Source organism: Diceros bicornis, chromosome 13 (assembly GCF_020826845.1).
Source record: "Diceros bicornis minor isolate mBicDic1 chromosome 13, mDicBic1.mat.cur, whole genome shotgun sequence".
In the NCBI taxonomy this organism is placed as follows: Eukaryota; Metazoa; Chordata; class Mammalia; order Perissodactyla; family Rhinocerotidae; genus Diceros; species Diceros bicornis.
In genome coordinates, this window is record NC_080752.1 from 6,175,508 (window position 1) to 6,202,525 (window position 27,018).

A 27,018-nucleotide genomic window follows, 5' to 3' on the forward strand; every position below is an offset into this window, starting at 1 on the left:
GTCTTTAAGTCTATTGTGTCTGATATAAGTATGACTACACTTTATTTCAGCTGCCATTTGCTTGGAGTATCATCTTCCACCTCTTCACTTTGAGCCTATGTTTGTCTTTATTGCTGAGATGTGTCTCCTGGAGGCAGCATATTGTTGGGTCTTGTTTTTTAATCCATCTGGGCACTCTGTGTCTTCTGATTGGTGAATTTAATCCATTTACATTTAGGGTGATTATTGGTTTATGAGGACTTACTACTGCCATTTTATCTTTTGTTTTCTGGTTACTCTGTATTTCCATTGTTTCTTTTTCTTTGTGTATCTGTCTTCCATTTCCGTTTTGGTGGTTTTCTGTGATGTGTTTCACAGTTTGCTCTTTTTTTATTTTTTTGTCTCTTTTCTAGTTTTTTGTTGTTACCCTGAGGTTTGTATAAAACATCTCATAGATAAAATAGTCCTTTTTCTGCTGATACCATCTTATCTTCATTTGCCTAAATAGGTTCCATGCTTTTCCTCTTCCCCTTTTATGTTTCTGTTGTCACAAATTATCCCTTTTTGTGTTTCTTACCAAATTGAAGTAGCTAGTTATTTCTTCTGCTTTTTTTCCCTTTAACCTTCATGCTATAATTAAGTGTTTAGCGATCTGTTCTGATATAGAGTTGCAATTTTATGATTCTGTCTATTTATCACCTTACTCAAAGTTTTGTATACTTTTGCCTCTTCATTTCACATAGAAGACTCCTTTCAACTTTTCTTGTAAAGCAGATCTAGCAGTGATGAACTCCTTCAGCTTTGTCTGGGAAAGCCTTTATTTCCCCTTCGTATCTGAAGGATAACTTTGCTGGATAGAGTATTCTTGGCTGACAGTTTTTGTCTTTCAGTATTTTGAGTATGTCTTTCTACCCTCTCCTGGACCCTGCTTAGAGTCTCCAGAGTTTCTGCTGAGAAATCTGCTGATAGCCCAGTGGGGATTCCTTTGTAGGTTATTGTGTTTTTTTCTCTGGGTGCCTTTAAAATTCTTTCTTTATTGTTGACTTTTGATAGTTTTATTATCATGTGTCTTGGAGAAAGTCTTTTTGCAATGAGATAATTAGGTGTTCTATTAGCTCCATGGACTTATATATCCAGTTCCTTCCCCAGGTTTGGGAAGTTCTCAGCTATTATTTCTTTAAATAAGCTCTCTGCTCTTTTCCTCTCCTCTTCTTCTGGGATACCCATTATCTTTATTCTTCCTTTTCTATCAGAGTTGGATAATTCTCATAGAGTTACTTCATTTTTAAAAAATCTTGGTTTCTCTCCTTTTCTACCTGAATCATTTCTAGATTTCTATCTTCAAGCTCACTAATTCTCTCTTCCATATGATCTGCTCTATTTCCAGTGCTTTCTAATGCATTCTTCATCTCATTTATTGAGTTCTTAAGCTCCAGAATTTCTGTTTGGTTCTTTTTTTAGAGTTTAGTCTCTTTGGTAAAGTGTTCCTTCTGTTTATTAATTTTATTCCTGAGCTCATTGAACTGCCTTTCTGAGTTTTCTTGTAGCTAGTTGAGTTTCTTCATGATAGATATTTTGAATTCTCTGTCAGTCAGATCACAGTCTTTCATGACTTTGTTTGGTTTCTGTAGAACCGTGATTTTCTTTTTGGGATACTGTGTTACCATGGTTTTTCATGGTGCTTGCTGAGTTATTCCTCTGCCAGTGCATTTAAAGTAGAGAACACCTTCTTATTTGGGTAAAGCTTTGTTTACTTTGATTCTAACAATTCAACAGGTTGGTAATTAGAGGCCTTTCTTTTATTTTCAGTAGCTATAGCACAAGTTTCTGGTTTCTCTTACCTGAGCTGCCTCTGCCTATGTTTGATAATCGGCACATACCACCCTCCACCACCTCTGACTGAAGTGTCCTTGGTGCCCTCCTCATCACTGCTTGTGCCACCTGGGTTGCTGGTGCCTCTTTGCCGCTGGTGTCACTGCAGTCACTGGCATCATTGATGAGGGCACCGAGATGGCAGATGCCTCCACCATGTGTGGGGTCACCTGGGTCATGGGCATCACTGCCGTGGCAGGGGGAGGGGTAGGATGGGGGGAGCTAGGTTCACATGCACCACCACCACAGGTAGGGGGCCAGAATCATGGGCATTGCCACAGCTTGAAGGACAGGGGCCATGGGCACTGCCACCTCTGTTACACAGTTCTCTGTGGCCGCAGGTGCAACTGTTGCCAGGAGGCCAGAGTCAAGTGCACCACCTCTGCTGCTGCTGTCAGGCTCCCTGGGGCTGCAGGCTCAGCTGCCATGGCTGGGAGGCTGGGGTCACGGGTACTGCCTCTGCTGTTCCCACAGTTCTGCCTCCTCTGTGTGTTCCAGTCCACCCACCTTCAGATGTACAGATGTGTGGACTCCTTCAGCATCCTGGTGTGTTGGGCAGAGGAACCTTTGTTGAGTTATGGATATTTTACTAGTTGTAGATTGAAGGGCAGAGACAAAGAGAGCACTTCACACTACCATGATGCTGACGTCACTCCTCTCATCATAGTTTTAATTTGCGTTTCCTAATGGCTGATAATGTTGAACATCTTTTCATGTGCTTATTTGCCATCTGTGTGTCCTCTTTGGTGAAATGTCTTCTTATCTTTTGCCCACTTTCTAGTTGGATTATTTGGGTTTTTTACTGTTGAGTTTTAAGAGTTCTTTGTGTAGTCTGGATAATAGTTGACTCTTAAGATTCCAAATCCACAGAGAACGTAGACATAGTCTTGCTTCTTTTATTCAGTAACAGAAGTCGGTGAGGGCTCCTGTCTCGTTTTTACCTAGGATCGAGTCTTCCTCCCCATGAGGCTGTGCCCAGGCTTGCATGGAGGGAGGCCCTGCACAATAGCTGGCTCAGTTCTGGTCATCCACGGCCTCAGAAAGCCTCCTCTTCGTGGTCTTTCTCTCTTCAGATATTGCTCACCTTTGATGACCAGTTCCTCCTGACCACTGCTGAGGATGGCTGCTTGTTCACCTGGAAGGTCTTTGATAAGGATGGTCGGGGAATCAAGCGAGAGAGGGAGGTGGGCTTTGCCGAAGAGGTGCTTGTTACTAAAACAGACATGGAAGAGAAGGTAAGAATCAGATCTAATGAAGAGGGACATGGAACTTCCTTACCAGACTGCTTCCAAACTCCTTAGACTGGCATTCAAGGCCCTCTGCAGGTTGGCTGCACCAAGTGCCCAGCGCAGACTCCCACAGCTCCCTGCGCATTCTCCACCCATGCCACCGTGCTGCCCTCCTCACTGCCACTTGATTCTGTTTCCACCTCACGCCACCTGTCATTCTGCCATGTGATCATCTTGACTTATACTGTGCTCTAGTTTTAGCCTGTGAACTGGCTTTCCTCCTCCTACTCTTTGAGGGAAAGAACCATGATATACAATTCTCTTGTGTGACCAACTGTTTCTAGCACATGCTAGGCACATGGAAGACAATCAGTAAATATTTACAAAATTGAACTGACAAACTAAATATGCCAGTTGTGTCTGTGCAACTTAATAACTGCTAGTGGAGCCTTCTTAAAAAAAAAAAAGAGGTATTTAAGAAGCATTCCTGAAACCCAGTCCTTTAAATAATAAAACAATAAAAGGAATAATAACCAAAATATTTTTAGGTTTGCCACGAACCAGGCATGGTGCTAATTACTTTATAAGTATTTTTTTTTTCATTTAAATCTCACAACATGTTTGTGAAGAAGATACTATTATTCTCCCATGTTTTAAGAAGTGAGTTTGGAGAGGTTGAATGACGTGTCCAAAGTCACTGAGCTAGTAAGTAATAGGACCAGAGTTCTACTACTTTAATCTAGAGCCTGCTCTCTTCATCGCTATCAGAAGGGCCCTCCCTCCTGTTAATGCAGTAAACGTTCTGTAAAGATGTGTTTTGCAGAGCTGTGAGTGCATAGCTCTATGCTGTGCTCCCTAAGGGAGAAGATGAATGGATGGTAAACTCATGAGGCTCACAGAGGACTGCAAAGCTATGTACTCGTTGCTGTTCATCCATCATCCAAAGTGCATTTATTGAATACCTACTGTTTGCTAGGCACTGGAAAATGCATGTGTGGAAAGATAAGCCTGGGCCCTGTGATCAGGAAACTCACGATCAAGTGAGGGATAGAGACGAGTACAACCATCAGAACAGCAGTGCCACCTCGCCCCAAAGCAGGATGATAGGCCCCTAGCATGTCCCAGAGATCCCTTCTAGAGCTCTCTGGAACTTTCTGCAGGAAAGGCAAAGTGGGAGGAAAGGATGAGGAAGAGCCTGTGAGAGTTGAGGTCTGACCTACTGCAGGCAAGCAAATATGTCTCCTCCTCTTCCTTCTCTCTGTTTTCTTCTCTCTTTCTCCCAGAGGGTAGGGAAAAGACCAGAGAGGAGACACCAGTCTTCACCAAAGGCCTCAGGAGTCTAGGCTGACTCCTGACGCAGCCCCCAGCTGGGCCTGACAGAACTGCTGCCAAGCTGGAAATGACTAGCATATGTACTGCTCACTTTTCAAAACTCCCTTCTCTCTCAGCAACCATGAAACCACACTCATTATTCACTGTGAGGAACTCGGACTGTTCCCCTCCAGCTCTCTCTCTGGCTCTTTCTCCACCTGTCTTAAAAGTCACATTTCCCCAAATTCCCAACTCTCTTTTTGTCTTTATATTCTATGACATGCTGTGTAACTACCTCTCAGGCCATGACTTACCCACTCAGTCAGTCATTCATTTATTCATTCATCCAACTAGTGTTTACAGAGGGGTTTGCTGTGTACCAGACGCTGTACTCACGTCTGGGATTACAGAATTGAAAGACATAGAGGGTCCTTTAGCTGATAGCGTGGGACGAGGTGTGGGTAAAATAAAAAAGGGAACTAAGTGTGTAATGAGTGTTATGAAGGAGCAATGCTGTGGGGGCACAGGGGAAGGGACCTGACCCAGACCAGGTGGTACTAGAGGAAGTGAGCCTTGGACGGAGTCTTCCACACCAAGGAATGAGTATGTGCAGAGGGATGTGGGGGTGCCCTGGAGAAGATGCTCCTAGCCAGAGGGCTGGAGAATAGAGGGTGTACTGGAGAGACGGGCAAAAGAGAGAAATAGAGATCGTGAGGGGCCTTTTATACCATGTTTTAGACTTTGGAAATTGTTCCTGAGGACCCATTGATAGATTTAAGTTGGGAATGACTCGATAGATGTGCGTCTTGGAGAGACTACTCTGCAGCAACGTGGAGAAGGGACTGAGGAAGGGTGATGAGTGTGTGTCTCCAACGCACATGTCCGAAACCGATGCATCTATCATTCCCACCGATAAGTACATTCCACTAGTCCACAGCAGACCCCTGGGTCCTTATTCCTCTGATAAATATTTATTTAGTGCTGACTATGTTGCTGGTCCGCTGCTAGGTTCCAGGGATAAAGCATTGAAGCAAGACAGGCCAAGTGCAACCTACAGGGAACAGTCTAGCCAGGGAGACAGTCTCACCCACGGTCCTCTCACCTTCGCCCCACACCCAGTCAGGCACCACATTCCCTAAAATCTCCCTCACGTCTTTCCATTCTGCTCTGCTCCCATAACCCACCTCCATTCAAGCCCTTACTATCCCCCACCTGACTATGCAGTCCCCCCGCAACTAATACCTTTCCACCTTCAGTCCTTCTCTAATAGCCCATGCTGAGCATTGCCATCAGAGAGGTCTTTCTAAGGCCAAAATCAGCTTATTCAGGTTAGACAAGGACCTTCAGAGGCCCTCTAGGATAAAATTCTAACTTCTTAGCATGGCTTGCAAGGATCTTAATGGTCTGACTCCCTCTGCCTCCCACCTACACCAAATCACACTTGGTGCCCTGACCAAGCATCTTCGCTCTTACCACCCTGACTTGGCACATGCAACTTGTGTTCATCCCTCATCTCAGTACTTCCTCTGTACCAGGTCCACGCTAGTCTGCTGGCCAGGAATGCAGAAATGAGTATAACACATTCCTTGTTCTTGAGTCGTCCACGGGCGGTAGGGGAGACAGGCCAGAAAAGGTGAGATAGGGGTGCACAGGGAGTAATCATAGGTAAGCAAGAAGAAAACACCTGTATTCTTACCCACTCTGTCATCAACATTAACTTTTTTAGGAAATGAGTGGTGTATGTATCACAGTATTTTTAGAAAACTTTGGCATCAGTGAATACAACAGATTGGAGAAAGAAGACACTAGACATAGGAACCAGCAAGGCAGGAAGAGTTAGGACCTAAAGTAAAGTAATAATAGTGAAGCCAGGAGAGGCATAACAGACATCAAGTGGGACAAATTGACAGTCCTGGGAACCATCCAGCTTTGGGCACTTACTACAATTAGTAATGATCTGTTTATTTGGCTGCCTCAGAAGACTGTAAGTTCCATGGGGGCAGGCATCATGGTTCAACAAATATTTTTCAAGTGCCTACTATGTGTTAGGCACTGTTGTAGGTACTTGGGATACATCAGCAACCAAAACCAACCTTCTCAGCCTTCTTGGAACTTAAATTCTAGTGGGGGAAGAAGACAAAAGACAATAAACAAAATAATAAGTAAATTATATAATATATTAGGAAGTGCCAAGATCTAAGGAAACAGTAAAAAGTAGAGCAGAGTAAGGAGGGGGTCCCATTATGCTGGAAATGGGAACGAGAGGGTAGCAGAATTAAATAGTATGATCCAAGGAGACCTCATTGAACAGGTGAGAGTTACACATATTTGAAGGGGCTGAGAGAGTTATTAGTATAATGCCTGGCACGCAGTAGGGCTCACTGAACATATTTTGTGAGGGTAGAGGAAGAAGTTCCTATGTCTCCTAGTTTTTAGTCTGTGAGTCTTGTGGGGAAAAGATGACAAGTTCTAGTTGAGATTGAGACACATGAGTTGGAGGCTAAGCAGAGCTGCAGGTCTCAGAGAGCTCAAGCCCACAGGTTTAGATAGTCTGATTCACCCACATGTGAATGTTCTTGATTCTGGTGTCCTTCTCCGAAAGGCTCAGGTTATGTTGGAGCTGAAGACTCGTGTGGAAGAATTAAAGATGGAGAATGAGTATCAGCTTCGACTAAAGGATATGAATTATTCTGAGAAGATTAAGGAGCTAACAGACAAGTTCATCCAGGAAATGGAATCCTTGAAAACGAAAAACCAGGTCTGTTTGAGAGACTGAACCAACAGCCACAAATAACAAGAAATTTCCTATTTACTCAAGATAGAACTGGCATATGCACAAACAATAAGATATATGATAATATGTGATTTTAAAGCATAGTTGATAACATCAGAAATGCTTACAATAAAGTGCTAAGTGGAAAAAAGCAGAATATAAAACTCTCTTTAGTGAATGGTGTTAATTAGGTAAAATAAATACACACAGAACAATTTTTAAGAAAATAGCTAACAGAGTGATTATCTCTGGAAGTTGGGATTATGGATAACTTAAATTTTGTTCTTTATACTTTTCTGTAATTTCTAAATTCTCTACAATGAGAATATATTACATTTATGATCAAGAGACACTTATTTAAAAATGAAATGGAAAGGTAACAAGAAGAACAAAGTATAGAAAGGGAAGAGCCAGCAGAAGACTGATCTCTGGATTGTCAGTAGGTTAAATAAAATTCATCCAAATGGTCTTCCTGTACTTAGATTTTGTCCAGGACTCTCCCAGCATAATTTCTTCATTCAAAACCCACAATTTTTTGCTCAAGGGATATTTGTTCTTTTATGCTATCTCCATGAGTCAGAGAGTTTGGCTAAAAAAAATACCCTGGCTGTTAATTTTATTGTTTCCTTCATTTAGTCAGCAAACATTGATTTGGTGCCCTTTGTAAACTAAGCGCAAAGTAGGTCCTGGGGATGGCACCTCCCCTGCCCACAAGGAGCTTTCCTGCTCCATTAAAGAAAACACTTCTTAGAAGCTGACACATTAACATAGCCAAGGAGTTAGTTGACAACAATGTCCAAACAACAGAGGATTCAAATGAATCCTTACTTTTTGGACCCAAAAATCTATCTGCTACTAAAACTAAACTCATTATTGACAAGACCGATTTAGTAGGAGGATATAAATAGAGAAAGTATAGAACTTTCAGAGCAGAATATAATGTAAATAAAAGGTGAGAGCTTGCTTATTGCTCATAGAACAGTGCTTGGTGCAAAGTAAGGGCTTGAGAAGTATTTGTGAGTGACGAGGGCGTCACTTGTAGATGTGTTCTCACCCAGCAGTGCTTCCAACAGATGCGTACAGACGAGAACGTGTGCATCTGTTTCAGGTTTTAAGAACAGAAAAAGACAAGCAGGATGTGTTGCACCGTGAGCACGTAGATGACCTCCTGGACAAGCAGAGCCGGGAACTGCAGGACCTGGGTGAGTCCACGGAGAGGCCACATGCTTGGGGAGGGGCGAAGTCTGAGAGTCCCCAGACCCAGGTGATATGGCCCAGGTAATACGGCTTGTCTTTATCCCCTGGAAGTCCCCATGGTTTTTACTCCTGTGTATTTACTCATTCGTTAAACACATATTAAACACTTACTGCATGCCAGTAGGAGACACAGAGAAGTGCAGGTTTGGAGCTGCCTTGGGCCCCAGACTCACCGTGTACTTGCTGGGTGCTCTAGGGGATCACCTAACCTCACCGAGCCTCAGGGGACTCTTCATAAAATGGGGTGCTAGTACCTGTGTTGCACACTCAGGACGTTCTTCTTGGCCCTGAACCCCCAAGCACCCCTCTGTACTTTCTTGGAACCCTTTCTGCCTGGAGGGCAAAGAGAGGGAGTTTGGCTGCCTGACGAGAGACACAATGGGGTCGGGTGAGGAAGACAGGCAGGTGTTTGAATCTTGGATTTGGAGGCAGATGTTCCACTTGGTGGAAAGAGGTGGACAAGCACCCAAGGCCCCTAGGTGTCCCTGAGGTTGGTGCTGCTGTCCCACCTTAAGTACCTTCCTTGCTTCTCTCCAGAATGTTGCAACAACCAAAAGTTGCTTCTAGAATATGAGAAGTACCAGGAATTGCAGCTGAAGTCCCAGAGGATGCAGGAAGAGTATGAAAAACAGCTTCGGGACAACGATGAGACCAGGAGCCAGGCCCTGGAGGAGCTGACTGAGTTTTACGAGGCCAAACTGCAGGAGAAAACCACTCTTCTGGAAGAGGTATTCACAGGAAGCCTAGCTCTGCCCCCATTTCACGGGACCATCCTGCAGGCCAGGCCAGCAGACAGCCCAAAGCACTGTGGGCAGCCTCGCGTGGCCCCCTGGTCCTCCAGTGTGTGTTTCGTTCAGCCTTGGTTCATACTGTTTATGCAGTGGTTTCCCTGGGGAGCAAGGGCCACACTGAGCTGGGAGGTGCTGAGTTTTGAGACTGGAATTCCTTGGACAGACTGAGTTCATGTCTATGGTTTTATCCTAGCTGTACCTTCAAGCCTTAAAAAGTGGGGAGAGCTTCCTAGAAGAAGCCGATAGAACTTATAGCCTATAGAGGAACGAGGGCCCTGAGCGATGGGGAAGGTGGTTGCCTGAAACTCCTTAGCAACTTCTGTTGTAAAGGATGAAATCACTCCTTCACCGATTCGACAAGCACACACAGCATCTTGTTGGTTTACCAGCCTGAGTGCTGGGTGGTCGGGAGAAATAAAACACGGGGCCTGGTTCTCAGTTGGTGAGGGAGGCGGTCACATAGGCGGGCGCTCAGGATACCCATAGAGGCGAGCACGGGCCAGTAGAGGAATGCAGAGAAAGACACCGCCCTGGCCTGTGAGGGCAGGGAAGGCTTGCAGGAGCTAACGAGATCCACGAGGAATGTAAGTTGAAATTAACAGGAGACAGGGAGATGCAGAGGGACGGACATCCAGGCAAAGCAAAGTCAGAACGTTCCAGCAGTTTGGGTTGCTAAAATATCTAGTTTCCTAAGATGAATAGAAAATTGGAAGAGGCCAGATGACCACCTTTCTCGGTGTGGAATTGCAGCAGATGGTGTTCTGTGAGGGGGCAGGAGAGTTGTGAATGTGTGGAGTGATTTTTGAAGGGAACAAGGAAGAGAGTGACCAAGAAGAGGACTGGCAGGCATGCGGCTGAGGGCCCAGCTGACACTGAACATGAGTTCTGGCAGCATTAATCCTCCAGGCTGTGCGCTTTTCCACAGCAAGTAGGTGTGTGCCTGAGGAAGACACGGAGCAGCCCTGATCATAGCTGGGGTTTACTAAGTGGTGCCACAGAAAAATAAAGGTCGTCTGATGACCAGCCACTGGGTCTGGGCCAGAGAGGGATCAGCAAAGAACCAAGAGCCTGGGAGAGAGTGAAGAATCAAGACAGGGCCCAGAGACGTGGTGAGCTTGAGAGCTGGGCTGGCATACCTGGGTCCAGTAGAGAAATCACCTGTGGTCAGAGAGCAGGGCCTGCCTTTTAAGACTTCAGAGGTAGCACCATTCCAGGGGATGGGCCTGAGAGTGGGTGGCTGAAGCAGAGTCGAGATAAAAGTCAAAGCACCAGGAGACATTATGGGATCCTCTGTAACCACCCCCGATTATGGCAAGGAAGACTGTGAGCGCACACCGGAAGTCTTCCGTGAACCGGGGAGGTGACAGGCAGTGGGGGATGAACGTGGTGAGAAGGACAGGTTGGAGGTCTCCTGACAGCGGGAGCCTCAGAGCAGGCTGAGCCCTGACACAGAGCAGTGGGAGCTAAGGGAATTCCACCCTCACCTGAGCCCAGGCAGTTCCATGGTGTGAGGAATGTTCCTTAGCACAGCTTGCACAAGCCGCCCTGACTTGGCCCTGCCCACCTCGCCTGCCCCTTTTCCAGCTGGCCCTGTCCGGCTCCCTCACAGCCAGCAATATGGAGCAGCAGGAGTTTCCCACACAACCTCTGAGCCTCTGCTCAGGATAATCGTTCTTCCGCTGGCCACTTGTACCCATCCTTACCCATGTTGGACTCGGGACAAGAGCCAACTCCTTGAGGAATTCTTCCCTAACCCCTCTCCCCTCCCACAGGGCTAAGCATCCTTCCTTTGTGTTCTCAGGGCCCACAGGTCCCCTTCTCCCCCATGACTTCCACAGAGACGTCGTGCGTTTACTTCTCCTCTCCCTCCCAGGGAGCTTCTCAAGGGTAGGGACTGTCTCACCCATCACCAATTCTCAGCATCCAGCGCGGGGCCTGGCACGTTCCGGATGCTCCAGAGACGTTTGTTGACATCCGGTAAACTGATCTGAGCTCTGCGTTTAGGGATAATGAATCTACCAGAGGGGAGAGAGGCTAGTCTTCCTCCCAGGACCTCCACAGTGATTACAATGCATTTCTTCTTTTTTGAGTCAATAGATTTCAACTCAGAGCTTTCCTAGGGGGCCTCCACCTGGTTTACTAACCTGGCTGGGCTTCTTTTACTTTTTAGCAACATCTACCAGAGCAAGAGCAGGGGCTTACAGGCCACTCTAGGCTGTAGACAGAGTGGACCTTGCCAGGCTTCTGTCTAGCAAGGGTCTGGTGACCAGTGATGGGGAAAGAGAGAAACCTTTCTCAGGAGGCTGCTGAGCCCAGTTTTAAAACCATCTTGTCTCGGGGCTGGCCCGGTGGCATAGTGGTTAAGTTCATGCACTACACTTCGGCGGCCCAGGGTTCACAGGTTCAGATCCTGAGTGTGGACCTACGCACCGCTTGTCAAGTCATGCTGAGGCAGCGTCCCACATATAAAGTAGAGGAGGATGGGCCCAGGGCCAATCTTCTTCTGCAAAAAGAGGTAGATTGGCAACAGATGTTAGCTCAGGGCCAATCTTCCTCACACACAAAAAAATAAAAACCATCTTGTCTCTCTTAACCCCCAAGCACTCAGTTCAGGGACCATACATGCAGCACATGCAGCCTGGGAGAATGCCAGGGTCAGTATGAGAGGAAAGCGATTGATTCTGACGTAATCTAAAATTTCCACCACTTGATGTCAGTAAGCAAAGGGAGTCATGCCCTAGTCACTTCCCAAACTCCACTGCCAGTGTCTGAGCTCTAGGCTTTCACTCATTCTGCACGAATTATGTACCAGATGCTATGCTGGGTGTTCACAGTGAGGGGCAGAGAGACGTGGTCCTGCCATCAGAGCTTCCATCCAGTGGAGGAGTCTGTCAGACGGGCAGTTACAGTATAACGTAACGTAGTGGGACGTGCAGCTTCCCACAGGAAGTGATAGCTGAGCAAAGAGCTGAAGGGAGACAGGAGACAGCCACGGGAAGAGAACGGAAAGCAGAGAGACAGTATGTGCCAGGGCCCAGCAGCTGAGGAACATCACGTTTGGGGAACTAAAGTTAGTTTACTGTGGCAAGAGCTCGGGGTGGGAGTGATGGCTGAGGCGGGAGAGAGCTCAGCGTGGGAGTGATGGCTGAGGCGGGAGAGATAAGCTGGAGCTGACTCATGCAGAGCCTTGCGGGCCCAGCTCGAGAGTCTGGGCTCTAGCCTGAGCACACATGTGAGCCATGCAAGGCTTCTGAGTTGGGGGTGGCACGATCAGAGGTGTGATTTAGAAAGCTCCCCTTAACTAGAGAGGAGGAACAGACTGCAGGGAAGCATGATCAGAGGCAGGAGGCCGGTTAGGAGACTGGGACAGCAGTTCAGGCCAGAGACGACAGAGGCCTGGGCAGAGGCATAAAGAGAAGTGGATGGATTTGAGCACTATTTAGGAGGAGAAAAGGGCAGGATTGATAGGATTAAGGAGAGGGAGGGCAGATTTAAGATGTACTCATTCGTTTGGATGTTTATTGAGTACCTGCTGTGTGCCAGTGTGTTTGTACACTGGAAGGCAATGGTGGGCATAGTAGACAGGGCTTCTACTCTTGAGGAATTTAACCTCTAATGGGAGGGACCATCAAGTAATTTCACAAATAAATATAAAATTACAACTGTCGCAAGTTCAGTGAAGGAAGCATGGAGGGAGCCTGGGTGTCAGTGTGAAGAAAGAAAGAAGGGAAGGCAGAGGGACAGGCAGGAAGAAAGTGGAAGGATCAAGAGATCTATGGCCTTGGTTTCTGTTTCCACAGTAACACTCAGTCTCCCATTCCCGGTGATAGGCCTCATACGCTCTTCCCATCCCAGGCTCTCACAGCACAAAGGCGTCGTGTGCCCTGTCTCCCCCAACCACACGCTCTCCCTCCCTCTGAACCAGGCACAGGAAGATGTCAGACAGCAGCTGCGGGAGTTTGAAGAGACCAAAAAACAAATTGAAGAAGATGAGGACCGAGAAATCCAAGATATCAAAACCAAGTATGAGAAAAAGCTTCGGGACGAGAAGGAGGCAAACCTGCGGCTCAAAGGAGAAACGGGCATCATGAGGAAGAAGGTATCGGGCTGTTTCCTGAGAGGCCCGGGGGTGGGCAAGAGCCGTATTGCAGAGGAAGTGTGGGGCGGTGGGCAGACAGCAGAGCCGCTGACCGTGGCTCTGGCCTGGCAGAGTCTCGCCTGAATGTCCTCATCTCCAGCAAGCGGGCTCTGAAAGGAGCGCTGGCCAGCGCGAGGGTTCTCTGTGCAAGTCCAGCAGACAGACCCTTACACGCCCTCTGAAGTGCTGGCTGCCGGGGCTCCCCCTTCTTGTCCCTCTTCACAGGGATAGTGAGGTTCACTGTGACACTAATGGATACTCTCTGGGCTTTATTTATTGGCAAGTAGGATTTGGTCAAAGTTTTTAGAGCTAAGCCCCTGATAGAAATGGAAATGAAGTCTTCTGGAGTGAGTTAGATCAAGCCTTTGCCTGGAGGAGTCCCCAGGTTCGGTACCAGGAGTCGAGGGTGGCTCCTGTTCGGACTCCGTGGGTGGAAGAATGATGGGGGTGCAGGATGCTTAGTTTACAAAGTGGGGCAGATGTTTTAGTCACTGATGGTTGGGGTGAGGAGGGCTTCAATTCACAGATCCTTTAGAATTCCCACGGTTTCCCCAAAACGTTTAGCCTTAGAGAAGCCAAGTTCAAAGCAAGCCTACCTTCCTTCCCGTTAGAAATCACACTACTAGTAAATCCAGGGGACAACCACATCTTCCTTTCTTGGATGTAGCTAAGATGGCTCATCAGTTAGGGCCCGATCTCTGTGACCTTGATGGGGCGTGGGTCCCAGCCTTTCAAGGTCAGTGTGGTCATGGAAAACTCTGGGTCCACTCGGGCAGCTGGTCTCTGGAGCCCCTTGAAGCAGACAGTCCGCCCTCACATAAGGGATGGGACTGGATCTTATGGGACAGAACACTACGTCATCCATTTGGCCTGGGAACTTCCTGAACTGTCCCAAATTCTGATAGGGAGCTCTTTAAATTTACAGACAGTTGGGAGGAATGGAGATGAGCTCAAAGACTCTGGTGGTCTTTGTCGTTGCTGTTTGTATCTTTAGTTCAGCAGCCTGCAGAAGGAGATTGAAGAACGCACCAGTGACATCGAGAACCTGAAGGGAGAGCAGGTGAAGCTGCAAGGAGTCATTAAGTCCCTGGAGAAGGACATCCTGAGCCTCAAGCGGGAGATCCAGGAAAGAGATGAGACAATTCAAGATAAGGTGAAGGCTCATCTTCTGTCCTCCCTCAGCTGTTTCAATGGACCCAGGCAATGAGGACAAAGCTCAAGAGAGAGAGGGTCCCTGGCTTCTTGGAACACATTTATTTAACCTGATGGGGGATGAGTGGTCAGTGAAGTGCCTACCGTGTGCTTGGCACTGAGCTCATTGCTATAAAGGCATCACATTCAGTTCTCCCAACAACCCAGGGAGCCATGAGCAGCCCAGTTTTATTGCTCAGGCAACTGAGTTCCAACAAGTATCTCACTCAAGGTCGTACAGTTTATAGGTAACACATGGGATAAGAACTCGAGTGGGCTGACTGCAAGGCCCCTGCTCTCCACCGCTCCAGGCATCCTAGGGTGACCATCCCCGTGGACTAGGGGCAGCTCACCCGCCCCATTGCCCACATGGTGCCCCTGGTCAGAGAGGAACACCACCGTGGTTGGCCCTATACCTGCTGGCACCCCAGAAAGCTTTTCAGGATGCCTTTTTCACAAAATACTTAGAAGATAGACACTTCACATTTTGTGAGGCAAACCACCTCAATATCCAAATTTTTGTATGATCCTCTTGAGCAAATCTGGGCTCCGTGCCCTCCTCTCCATCCCCTCTGCCGCTACTGCCTTAGTCAGGCAGAGTTCTGCAGCGGTCGAGAACATGGGCTTCAGCACCAGTTCTCTAGGTTCTAGCACAAACTCGTCCGTGTACCAGTCCCAGGACCTTGGGCAACTCGTCTAAGCCTTTGCTTTTTCACCTGTGAAATGGGGCCCCTCAGGGGCTCTGATAAGGATGAAAATGAGAAGTACCTGCATGTGATTTCTGCCTGTGAGTGTTTGTGTGTGTATCTGGGCATTGTTTTTAGGGAAGGTCCAAAGCTCTCTTCAGCTTCTCAAAGGGAGGTTTTAAGAAGAGAGAAGTTAAGACCTCTTGCCCTAGAAAATTGCAGCAGCCTCCTAACTGGTCTGAGGGCCTTCCTACCCCTGCTCCCTGCCACCATACTCTGTAATTATGTCCCTCTCCCACTTAAAATTCCTCTATAGCTCCCCATTGCCTGTGGGAGGGGTCAGCAAACTTTTTTCTGTAAAAGGCTAGGTAGTAAATATTTTAGTCTTTGCAGGCAGTATGGTCTCTGTCACAGTTACTCAACTCTGCCATTGTAGTGTGAAATCAGCTGTAGACAATACATAAATGCGTGGGCATGGCTATGTTCCAATAAAACTTTACGAAAACAGACAACAGGTTAGATTTGACCAAGAACCACCACCTTACACTCGTGCAAGTTATTCTTTTGTGTGTGTGTGTGTGTGTGTGTGTGTGTGTGAGGAAGATCAGCTCTGAGCTAACATCCATGCTCATCCTCCTCTTTTTGCTGGGGAAGACCAGCCCTCAGCTAACATCTATTGCCAGTCCTCCCCCTTTTTTTCCCTTTTTCTCCCCAAAGCCCCAGTAGATAGTCGTATGTCATAGTTGCACATCCTTCTAGTTGCTCTATGTGGGACGCGGCCTCAGCATGGCCGGAGAAGCGGTGCGTCGGTGCGCGCCCGGGATCTGAGCCCGGGCCGCCAATAGCAGAGCGCGCACACTTAACCACTAAGCCATGGGCCCCCAGTTATTCTTAGACCCTCAGTACACACTATGCCTTCCGTGCCTTCCTCTTTTACAGCACCTATCACAGTATAGGTTTACATTTGTTGACACACTGCTTTCCCAGCTAGTGTTCTCTCCTTAAGGGCAGGAACTGTGTCATATTTACATTTGGAATCTCAGACCTTGGTGAAAGGTCTTCATTCAGTAAATGTTTGATGGGTGGATAGACCTACATTCTAATTGCTATTGCCTCGCAACGAATTATGCCAGAACTTAGCGGTGGAAAACAACTGTTTTGTTATGCTCGCAGAGACAGTGGGTCTGGAATTTGAACAGAGTACAGTGGAATGGCTTGTCTTTGTCCCCGATGTCTGGGGCCTAGCTTGGCCTCAGTCAGGGGTGACTCAAGCTGCTGGAGGCTGGAAGATCAGCATCCAAGGTGGCTTCTTCAGTCATATGTCCAGCCTCTTGGCCAGAATGGCTGGGAGGCTGGGCTCACCTGGGACTGTTGACCAGAGACCAAACATGCTCTCCAGCCTGGAGGTCTCAGTGTACTGGGACTTCTTACATAGCAGTTGGCCTCCCCCAGAGCACATGTCCCAAGAGAACTGGGTGGAAGCTGCTTGACCTTTTCTGAGCTAGCCTGGAAAGCAAAACAGCATCTCTCAAGCTGCATTCTCTCAGCTACAAGTAAACCGTAAGTCCAGCCAGATGCAAGGGGAGGAAATTAGATCCCACCTCCTGATGGAGCAGCGTAAGTCAGTCACGTAGTAGAAGAGCATGCGGGACGAGAGATGCTGTTGAGGCCAGCTCTGGAAAACAGAGTAGGCCACACTCTACAAATGAATGGGTGAGTGAACGGATGAAGTCCTGGGAGCCAGCCTTTGTATCCCCAGCGGGGAGAGCCTATCCGGAGGTCACAGGATTTATGTTCTTTGCCTAAAGGGATTCCATGTCCTGTGGTCTCCTGAGAGCTCACTCACTTCTGTCTTGTATCACCCACAGGAGAAGCGAATCTATGACCTGAAAAAGAAAAATCAGGAACTAGAGAAATTCAAGTTTGTGCTTGACTACAAAATAAAGGAGCTGAAGAAGCAAATAGAACCTCGAGAGAACGAGATCAAGGTGATGAAGGAACAGATTCAAGAGGTGAGAAGGCATCTGTGACACCCTGGCCTCTGGGACTGTTGCCTCCTCCCCCACTGTTCCTGGCTGGCCTGGGGAGAATGAAGGAAAGCTGTCCTCACAGCCCATCTCTGCTCCCAGAGTGAATGCGGCCTCCACTCCACAGAGGATGCCACAGGAAAGGCCCAACTGGGGGTTCAGTTGTGCAAAAGCAAAACGCTTTGGGGTTTGGCTTGCCGCAGAGCCCTGGGGTGGACTTTGCCCCCACCAGCACCTTAGTGTGCATGCTCTGGGCTGTCAAGGGGAAACCGCGGCTGTTGGGCCTTCAGCCACCAGGGGGCGATGTGTACTCAGCCAGCAGCCTGTTGCACGAGAAAGCACACCCCTCTAATTCAACAGTTTTTCTCAGACTGGAAATGGTTGGGGCCCTGTGCAAGGCATTTGGTGTTTGGACTTCACCTGATAAACAATGGGAAGTCATCAAAGGCTCTTGAGCAGGAGAGTGGCGTAATTGTGTGTGTTCTGGGAAGCTAACGGGATGAAGGTAGACAGGAGAGAGATTAGAAGCAAGACTAACTGGACGAGGGCTTCTGAGAATCCAGTGAGGTATAAGTGCTCCCCCTTTGGCCCCTCTGCGCCATACTCTAGCGTTTCCTTATGACGTGTTTACCTGTCAGCCTCCCCTCGCTGGGCAGAGAGCAGCTGAATTCCTGATTTCCCCCTTCTCCAGTTTCCCGTCTCACCATCAGTGGTACCACGATCCACCAGGTGCCTACAGTAGAAGTGTAGAAGTCTTCTTCATTCTTCCCTTCTCTTCACTCCTGTATCCATTCATCACCAGTGCCTGTCTCATCAGTTTCCAAAAGATATCTCAAATTCAACCCTCCTTCCCCTCTGCTACCATCACCCCAGTCCAAGCTGCTGTCATCTCTCATCTGGACTTAACTCCAGCCTCCAATCCAGTTTCCACATAGAGACCACAGCAAACCCCCAGTGGTGTCCCATCCCACCTAGAATAAAATCCAAACTCCCTACCGAGACCCAGGAGGCCCTGCATGATCCAGCTTCTACCTGCCTCTCCAGCCTTGTCTCCAGGCTCCCTCCCCCTGCTCCAGCCTGCAGGCTGTCTGACAGTTCCCAGAACAAGCCAAGCTTTTCCCATCTCGGGACTTTTGCAGTGCTGCTTCCTCTGCCCGGAAGGCTCCCAGATCTTCATGTGACTGGCTTCTTCACATCTTTCAGCTCTCAGCTCATGTGTCACCTCTTCAAGGACGCCTTCCTTGATCACCCTATCCAAAATAGCCTCCTGCTCCCCTTCCATTTCCCCTGATTGCGGTGAGCAAGGATAACAAGTAAAAGGGCATCAGAGAACGTTGATGGCCCAACTGGAACTGGATACGCAAGAGCTATGGTGGAGAAAAGCAAAGCCTTTTCTCTGGAAGGCCTAGTAAAGAAGCCAGGTGGTGGGATCAGTCCAGGGCTGACGGGGTGGGGGTGGCAGAGAGGATATGTCCTTGTTGCAAGGACTTTCTCTCCGGCCTCCGGGGTAAGGAAGGATGTCCCCAGCTGACCACAGAGCTGCCACCTCTGGGCCTACTGGCATTCCTGAGTGACTTTAGCACGCAAAAGTGACAGCCCAAGAAGAAGAGGGAAAGAGCAGAGGCCCTACCTGTCTGGAAAGTCAACGTGCTGCAGGCCCCTGGAAATCACTGCCCCATTTCTACCTCATTTGACACATTTGTCAACTGGGTTTGAGGTTGGGTGGATTCCTTTCTATCTCAACACACCTGAGAGGTTATTCACTTTCCTGTCAGTAACTGGGCCAGCCACGGCATTGGTTCTCAGCAGAGAGTTTGCCCGTACCTTGTGGGTGATTCAAACAGGCCCCTTCTACCCCCCACCCTCACCCCCCAGGCCACTTGCTGCCAGGACTCATATCTGGGCCTGATTCCTTCCCCAGGGGCCTCTGACGGTGGGACTTTCCTCTGGGGTCAGAGACACATTTGGCCCACCCACTGCAGATCTCCTGTGAAGTTCGTTTTCCTGCAAGGAGGAAGCCGTCAGCCCTGGGCTCATTTGTAGAACTGAGACCTCTGTGAATGGAAACATAATGCTTCTCTGATTCAGGGACCCCACACACACACACACACACACACACACACATTCACTTTTCCAGCTTCTCTTTGATGAGACATGACTATCTCCTTCCTAGGGGAGAAGTTTCCAGAACCTTGTCATTTTACTTCACACTCTTTTATTTATTCATCTAGTGCAGTGTTTCTCAACCTCAGCACTATTAACATTTTGGGGTGGATAATTCTTTGTTATGGAGGGCTGTCCCGTGCATTGTAGGGTATTTAGCAGCATTCCTGACCTCTACTTACTACATGCCAGGAGCAACCCTGTCCCTCCCCAGGATGTGACAACCAAAAATGTCTCCGGATGTTGCCAACTGTCCCTTGGGGGGCAAAATGCCTCTCTCCTGCCCCCCAATTGAGAATCCCTGAGTGTGATGAGTAACATATGGAAAAGTAGATGGAATTTCCACACCAGGAAAAGGATGCTTGTTCCCACATACTAGGCTAGTCTCCTGGCTGTCTAGTCAGCCACCCAAATTTGACATATTTCACAATTTTTCTATGAAATAGATTATTTTTTATTGCAGTAACATTGGTTTATAACATTATGTAAATTTCAGGTGTACATCATTATATTTCAGTTTCTGTGTAGAGTACATCATGTTCACCACCCAAAGACTAATTACCATCCGTCACCATACACATGTGCCCTATCACCCCTTTTGTCCTCCTCTCTCCCCCCTGAAATAGATTATTTTTATTCTCAGCATGGTTTGGGCTTTGCCTATGTCACTTCCTTTCCAACCTAATCTGTCATTGCTGACAAAGACTGTAGAGAAAGAGGCGCAGCTGCAGGCGACTCAGACATGACCCTGGAGAAGCCCCATTCTCTCTTGCAGCTGCCATTTTCTTGGTGGAGGAGACCATCACGTCTCTGGCCACAGCGGCAGCCTCCGGACTGGTCTGCCTGGCTCCAGTCTTGCTCTCTCCAGCAGAACCTCTGCATCAGGCCTGCTGAGGCGTGAAACAGATTGTGCCGCTCTTTGCGTAAAATACATCAGTGGCTCCCTGAGCTTTCAGCATAAAGGCCAAACTTCTGACTGGTTTAAACTTTTGGGCAGGACAAAGGCTGAACTTCTCACCGTTCAAGCCTCTGCCCTTGGGTCCTGTGTGACCCAGCTCAGCTGACCTCTCCAGCCCCTCTCCCCCTTCCTCACATGCACCCCTCCTGCAGCCACCCTGGACTGCTTGTAGCCTGCAGAGTTACACCAGGCTGCCCAGGCCTCTGGTCCTCTCTGTGCGTGGCTCTTCTCTCTGCCTGGAATTCTCTTTCTCCACTTTGTCCTCTAATGCCTATTCCTCCTACAAAACCCGACTGAGTATCCCTCCTCTGGTGCAACCTCCTCACCTCCTCTTCATCTCCTCTTCAACCGCAGACAGTCCTGTTCCACCTTAACTTCTGGTTTACTTCCCTCTTATCCCTCTAGACCTGAGGCTTCTTGAAGACAGAAACTACCTTTTAATCAGTTCTGTATCCCCACGCCTGCGACAGCTGGCCAGCCCTTTCCCATGGACACATTCTTTCTGTAGATGTGAAGATACGCACATTCACAGTGTGTCCTCTGTGAGGGGGCTTTACGTAGCTCTGCCAACACTGCATGTTCATCTCATCATTCCTCTTCCAGAAGGCAGGTGTTTCAGGCCTTCCTTCCTTCCCTCCCCAGGCAACCCTTTGCCTTCCACACTTGCCGTGCATTGATTCATTCATATAAATACGTATTGAGTGCTGCCTTTATGCCAGGCATTGGGTCAAAGTGCTGCTCAGTCTGTACAAAATGCTTCAACAATGAGGATAACATTCTTCTAAAAACTGCCCTTTCATGTCCAGAACATGGATGTGGCTCATTAGGGCCTCCTGGTACCCCAGAAGGTGGCCAGGAGCCTTGAAATCCGACCAAAGGGCCTGGGGTACACTAGAGGGGCTACTCCGTCCAGCCACGAAAACCCAGTAAACTCTCCCACCCCCACAAAACAGTCAGTGAACCTCTCTGTTACCAGGAACACTAGTGTCCCCCAGATTTACTGTGTATATCAAACACCGCCCTTTTGCTTTGGGCAGAAATGAGATCAACTGAGAGCTCACCTACGACTGGTGTCACCCTCATCAGAAGCTCCTGTTGTCATTCAGTGTCTTTGGTTAAGACAAATGCAACGATAAAAAAAAAGTCTTTCAGAAGCTCACTGGTGGTTTCTTCTTTTTCTTTCGAAGATGGGACACTCTCCTCAGTTGTACTTTTCAAGTCTTTTTCAACAGAATGATGAGGCTGAGGTTCTTCTTAGCTTCCTCTTTCCTGTTTTATGCCTCTGACTGGGGACGCCTACATGCCGATCCCTCTAAATTTTCTGCCATAGAATTGACTCTGATGACTTGTGGCCCCAAAGAGTCAAGATGCACTCACACAGCTTTTCAAAGTAGGCAAGGCAGGTGCTTCTCTGCAGGACCCCACCTCAGCTTAGTACTGCCTCCAGTTCTTGAGAGTTACCAATTGATAAGGAACTCAAGAAAAGAAGGTAATCAGCATGGTTGAAGGAACAGGGAAACTGAGAGGGAAAAATTCATAGCCTGGCTATAGAAACATATGGTCTGGGTTAACAAATCAGCCAAGGGGGGTGGGGGCTTTGGGGATGGCCAGGAGCAAGAAGAAAGGTTTTGTTCCAGAGGGCATGGGTGGGAACCAGAAGAGAAGTGCCCAGATATCGGAGGAAACATTCCCGCTAAAAGACTTCAGTTCTCAAATATAAGTTTCATTCTCTTACTTTCTTATTCTTAACTCTTTTCCCTTGTTCTCTACAGATGGAAGCTGAGCTGGAGCGTTTCCATAAGCAGAACGCACAGCTGGAGCTACACGTCGTGGAGTTGTGGCAGAAGTTAAGAGCCGCTGATCAGGAGACGCGCAGGGAGAGACAGACGGTGCGAGGAGTTCCAGAGTCTGGCGGTTCTGGGATTCAGGGTCTGGCACCTGTCTGCAGCAGGCAGCTGGCTGCTGAGAGGCAGTGCCAGCCCATGGCGAAGATACATTCCCATTTTAACTCGCATCTTCCCTTGCTCACAGCCTGCCTGGTTTCAGGCCCATGCAAAGTTACATGACAGAATCCGTCTGAGACAATAAAATGACTTTGGGTAAAGTAATCAAGGGCATGGGAAGCCGGTTTCCTGGGAATGCTCACAGCATTGGCTTGTCGGCCTAGGAAGGAACGTGCTCAGAGAGGCCATTTGTAGTCAGTGGTTAAAGGCCTTGACTGCCAAAACAATGCTGAGGCTAGGAGGACCTCAAGGATTATCTATTCCAGTCTCTGTGTAATAAATAAAGAAAGCGAGTCTGGAGAGATTAAGAGGTTAAGAAACTTCACACAGCACCCATAGCTAGTTAGTACGTACAGAGCCAATACTGGGAACCGGGTCTTCTGGTCCTGGGCAGGACTTGGCAGCACCCTCACCCCCTGGCACAGGGTCCTCCATAATGTGTGTTGAATCAGACTGAATTTTTCCCTCCCCCACATTAAACATTGGCTCTCTACTGGGTCATACTAGAAGCTGCAGAGCTACACAAGTGAACTGACACAGATCCTGCCCATCACAGACTGAGGAGGTTGATAGGTGATTTGTGGCATGTGCAGAATAATTATAATGCAAGGTGGAAGACTGTGAAATATGAATAAAGGGCTATGGGAGTGAAGAGAGAGGAGAGACTCGGGGTCCGGGAGGATGGGCGTCAGAGAAAGCATGATGGGAGAGGGAGGGTCTAGCCCAAGTTTGCAAATGAACCAATCTGCCCAGTTTTGTCATGGTTTTCCCTACCCACTCACTGCAGCCCTCAGGAAGGATGACACTGGGTGAGCTGATAAGGGGCCATGGAAGCTCTGACCTAGGACCAGCAAGAGAGAGTCGCTACTATCCATCTGGGTTCAGGAAGGAGTAAGGATGACCGCTCGTGCCTCCTTTCATCTTTTAAGGCCTGTGGTCCTGAAAGGAATCCAGAGCCAAGAGAAGAATCAGCCTGTCTGGCCCCCTAAGGGTGAAGCACAGCGTGAGCCGTTCGGCCAGGTGCCCAGCCCAGGGCAGGTGCACCAGAGTTTTAGTGCCTCCCTCTCGGCTGTGTGCGCAGCTAGGTCTCTGTGCCCAGTGTGCCCCTGGTGGTCCACTGTAAGTCCCAGATGAGGTGTCTCATATCCCTTTCTGCTGCCATTAGCCTCTGCTTGCTGCCCCTGGCCTGAGAGAGCCCCTGGCCCCTACAGTGCCAGAAGTAAATGCCTCTGATTGCAGGAGCGAGACTTGGAAGCGCTGGTCAAGCGGTTTAAAACAGACCTTCACAACTGCGTGGCGTATATCCAGGAACCCCGGCTGCTGAAGGAGAAGGTCCGAGGTCTCTTTGAGAAGTATGTGCAGCGGGCAGACATGGTGAGCTCTGCCTCCCCTTCCCACTCTCGCCCTCTCTCGGGGTCTCCCCTCCCTCAGTGACGGTCCCTTCCACCCGTCAGGTGGAGATCGTGGGGCTGAACACGGACCTGCAGCAGGAGTACGCCCGTCAGCGGGAGCACCTGGAGAGGAACCTGGCCACTCTCAAGAAGAAGGTGGTCAAGGAGAGCGAGCTGCACCGCGCCGATTACGTCCGCATCATGCAGGTACCTGCGCGGCCCACGGCCCCCGCAGAGGCTGCACCTTCAGAGACGAGAGGGCCTGTCAGGGCGCCCCAAGACCACCCATCCTCAGGGCACCCCCAGTGTCTAGGGACCCACTAGCAATCCCTAAAGCGTTCTCTTTGCCTCCGCTCCTCTGACCTCCCAGAGCTCGTCCTGTGACGTGGCCCAGAGCCCCACCAAGGAGGTTTTCTAGGCATTTCCACACTCACCTCTGCCCCACCAATGCCCATTCATTTCTCGGCCCACCTTCATTTCACCAGGCACTCATGTCTTTTTCCGCCCCACCTTTATCCGAAGCCCTCCTGTGTTCCGCCTCACTCCTCTCGTTGACCCCGGCCCCTCTGGACCTTTGTCTAGCTGACTCCAGCTCTCCTGAGTCACCCTCTCCTCCTTCTCCTCTCCTGTTTCCAGCTCTTATCTCCCCTTACTTTGTCTTGCTGCCCTTTATTCTGCTACCTGCATCATGCAGTCCCTGCCAGCGTGGTCTCTCCTCTGCACGTGCCTGTCCCCGCTGCCTCTTCTGACTTGTCTGGTGCCTCAGGTCCCTCCCCTTAGCTCTTGGGTCCAGAGCTAACACACCCACCCGAAGAGTTGGCCTTACTCCAGGTTAATGAGCTCTCCACACCCCCTCCCAAGATCCTTCCTGACCCCATTACTGCCGCCTCCACTTACGCATTATCAGGACTGCCAGGCGGGATTCTCCTGCCAGATTTCTGTTTGGGTATCAGTATCATCTGAGATGATTAATGTGAATTAATATCAAAAGAGAACATCAGAGGCACATTTATAAGGCACGTACCTTTTTATGTTCATATTTCTTTAATGCCGTAATTCAAATACTGGAATAGGGATGGGCTGCAGTTGGATTGAAACAAACTGGTTCCCAGCTTGGCCAGCCCACAAACAGCTGGGCAGAGCGCACTGCCGTTCAGGCCAGACCAGGCACGGCGGCTCTCGTGCTGCCTTACAACCAGCTCCTGCTTACACGCGGCCCACACCATCAAACACTGCCCTTCTCCTGGGCCATGAAAGCAGTCAGAGGCCCAGAGATAGGAGTGGATCTAATTGGTGGGACCCGTAGGCACCAGCAGATACACAGAGCCGTTGCTACGGGTCTCGAGTGCCCCCAACCATGGAGAGCCCACCAGGGCTCTGGAGTGCAGCCTGCTGGGCAGTGGGCCAGGGCGACTGCAGGAGCGGATGGCAGCTGGTGACATTGTTGAGTTCTTATCTGTGCCCTGCCACCAGATCACAGGCCTGAGGGGTCCTCCAGGGGCTGGGTCTCTCTCTCCATGCTGGGCAGACGCCCAAAACAAGTGTCAGTCCTGCAGAAGAAGGAAGAGAAAAGAAAGTGAAGGCCACAGGCTAGCCAGAGGGTGCAGGCGGCAGCATGAGGCTGCCCGGGGCAGCACCCTGCCCTCTTTCGCTGCTGCATCCTAGAGGGTACATACCCAATCCTGCTGGGCCAGGGTAAGAGTTGGGGTAGAAGGAGCAGAGGAGAACCAAGCAGTCTCCTGCCCTGCCCTGCTGCTCCCTGCTGGCTGGCAGAGGGAGCCGTCAGCACTGGAAATCCCAGAGGGTGTTTCCTCAGGCAGCACTGTGAACTCGAGTGCTCTGGAGCCCTATGGATGCGCAGATGTGCCCCAGACAACTGCAGGGAGCAGGAGGGACCCAGGGGTTGGGGCTCCAGGTCCCCCCTCAGCCAGGGAGACTCCTGCTCATTACAGTGGGCTCTGGGGAAGATTTTGTTTGGAAGATCTAAAAGAAAGAAAAACTTCCAAAACCACTGTTCTGGATGATAAAAATGGTTCCTTCTTTGATCTTAAGTTGAAGGAGAGGGGTTGGCAGGGCCAGGCAAGACGTCAGGGCAGGTGAAAAGAGAGCAGGTGCTGTCTCAGCACAGACCCCGTTTATCCTGCCGCAGCCACTGTTGCAGGGAGACCTTGGGTAAATTCCTCAGCTTCTCCAGGAGCCGCCTCCCCTGTGTGTAAAATGGGGAAGAAAACTCCAACCTCAGCAGTTACCACGAGGCTTGAATGAGATAACTAACATAAAGCATGCAGCGCTGGCCGGGTCCAGGATACCTTTCTTCCAAGCAAAAAGTTTATTCAAGAACCAAGGTGGAAATCCAGTGGGAGAGCCTGGAAGGCCATCACAGCACAGACCAGGAGGCCTGTGGGCTGGGGGCATGGGAGAGGGCACAGTACAACTGATCCCAGACCCCCAGCTGGTGGCCCAGGGCGCCTGATGCCTTGGTATGTGTTGATAAGGAGTTGCATCTGCAGGTACCAAGGCCCTGGCACTTCAGTCCAAAAAGACTGAGAAAGGCCAGGGCAGACATGGTGTCTGAGGGAAACTTATTAGAAACACAGAAAATAAGGTCACTGTCCCATCTGTATGTTCAGACAGGAGCGCAGGGCCTCCCCAACTCATTCTCCAGAACACTTGCAGATAAAGAAATAAGAGTTGCTACGGAATGCAGACATCTAGAACGCATACTTCCTTCCCTCAGGATGCATATTTTGAGGGCTTCTTACACGCCAAGCTCCATGCTGTCCGTGGAGGATTCCAAGATGAGTGTGATAGCCTGCCTGCCCTCGGGGAGCTCCTTGTAGGGAACTTGAACTGGATACAGATAATCACTGCTCCATACTGTGTATCCAGTGCTATGGGCCCATTGTAGAGATGGGCTTCCGTTAGGGGAAGTGGCATTTGAGCTGGGCCTTGAAGGGTGAGTAGAGGGTGGTCAGGGAGCAAATCGGGGAAGAGCCTTCCAGGCAGAGGGCACCCCTGAGAACAGGCGGGGAAGAGTGAGACCTGCAAGTGTTTGGGGGCAGGGAGTCCACAGACCTTACTTTATTGCAGAGCATGGGGGCAGGGAGAAAGGGCCCACTGGGGCAGTAGGTAGCTCAGGGTTGCATTGAAAGGGCTTTCCATGCCACACCTAAAGTTTATCTTATAAGCAGGTGCTACCCAAGGTTTCTTAAGTAGGTAAGAGTGTTTTCTGTCCTGAAAGGTTAACTC

The 27,018-nt window shown here is 49.2% G+C and overlaps 1 protein-coding gene across 6 annotated transcripts in view; it reads left to right on the forward strand.

The window, feature by feature from the left end:
- CFAP57 (cilia and flagella associated protein 57) overlaps positions 1 to 27,018 on the forward strand; it is an 84,144-nt gene that overhangs the window by 40,050 nt on the left and 17,076 nt on the right. For 3 of the 6 annotated variants that reach the window (XM_058552141.1, XM_058552143.1, XM_058552144.1), the window contains 10 exons: positions 2,925 to 3,086; positions 6,994 to 7,149; positions 8,273 to 8,366; positions 8,959 to 9,149; positions 13,138 to 13,311; positions 14,345 to 14,503; positions 17,096 to 17,239; positions 22,148 to 22,264; positions 23,618 to 23,752; positions 23,833 to 23,976. In XM_058552141.1, the coding sequence (XP_058408124.1) occupies positions 2,925 to 3,086; positions 6,994 to 7,149; positions 8,273 to 8,366; positions 8,959 to 9,149; positions 13,138 to 13,311; positions 14,345 to 14,503; positions 17,096 to 17,239; positions 22,148 to 22,264; positions 23,618 to 23,752; positions 23,833 to 23,976 (1,476 nt within the window). Of the gene's footprint in view, positions 1 to 2,924; positions 3,087 to 6,993; positions 7,150 to 8,272; positions 8,367 to 8,958; positions 9,150 to 13,137; positions 13,312 to 14,344; positions 16,941 to 17,095; positions 17,240 to 22,147; positions 22,265 to 23,617; positions 23,753 to 23,832; positions 23,977 to 27,018 lie in introns of those variants that run through there. The other 3 variants (XM_058552146.1, XM_058552142.1, XR_009221803.1) reach the window with 3 other exon arrangements.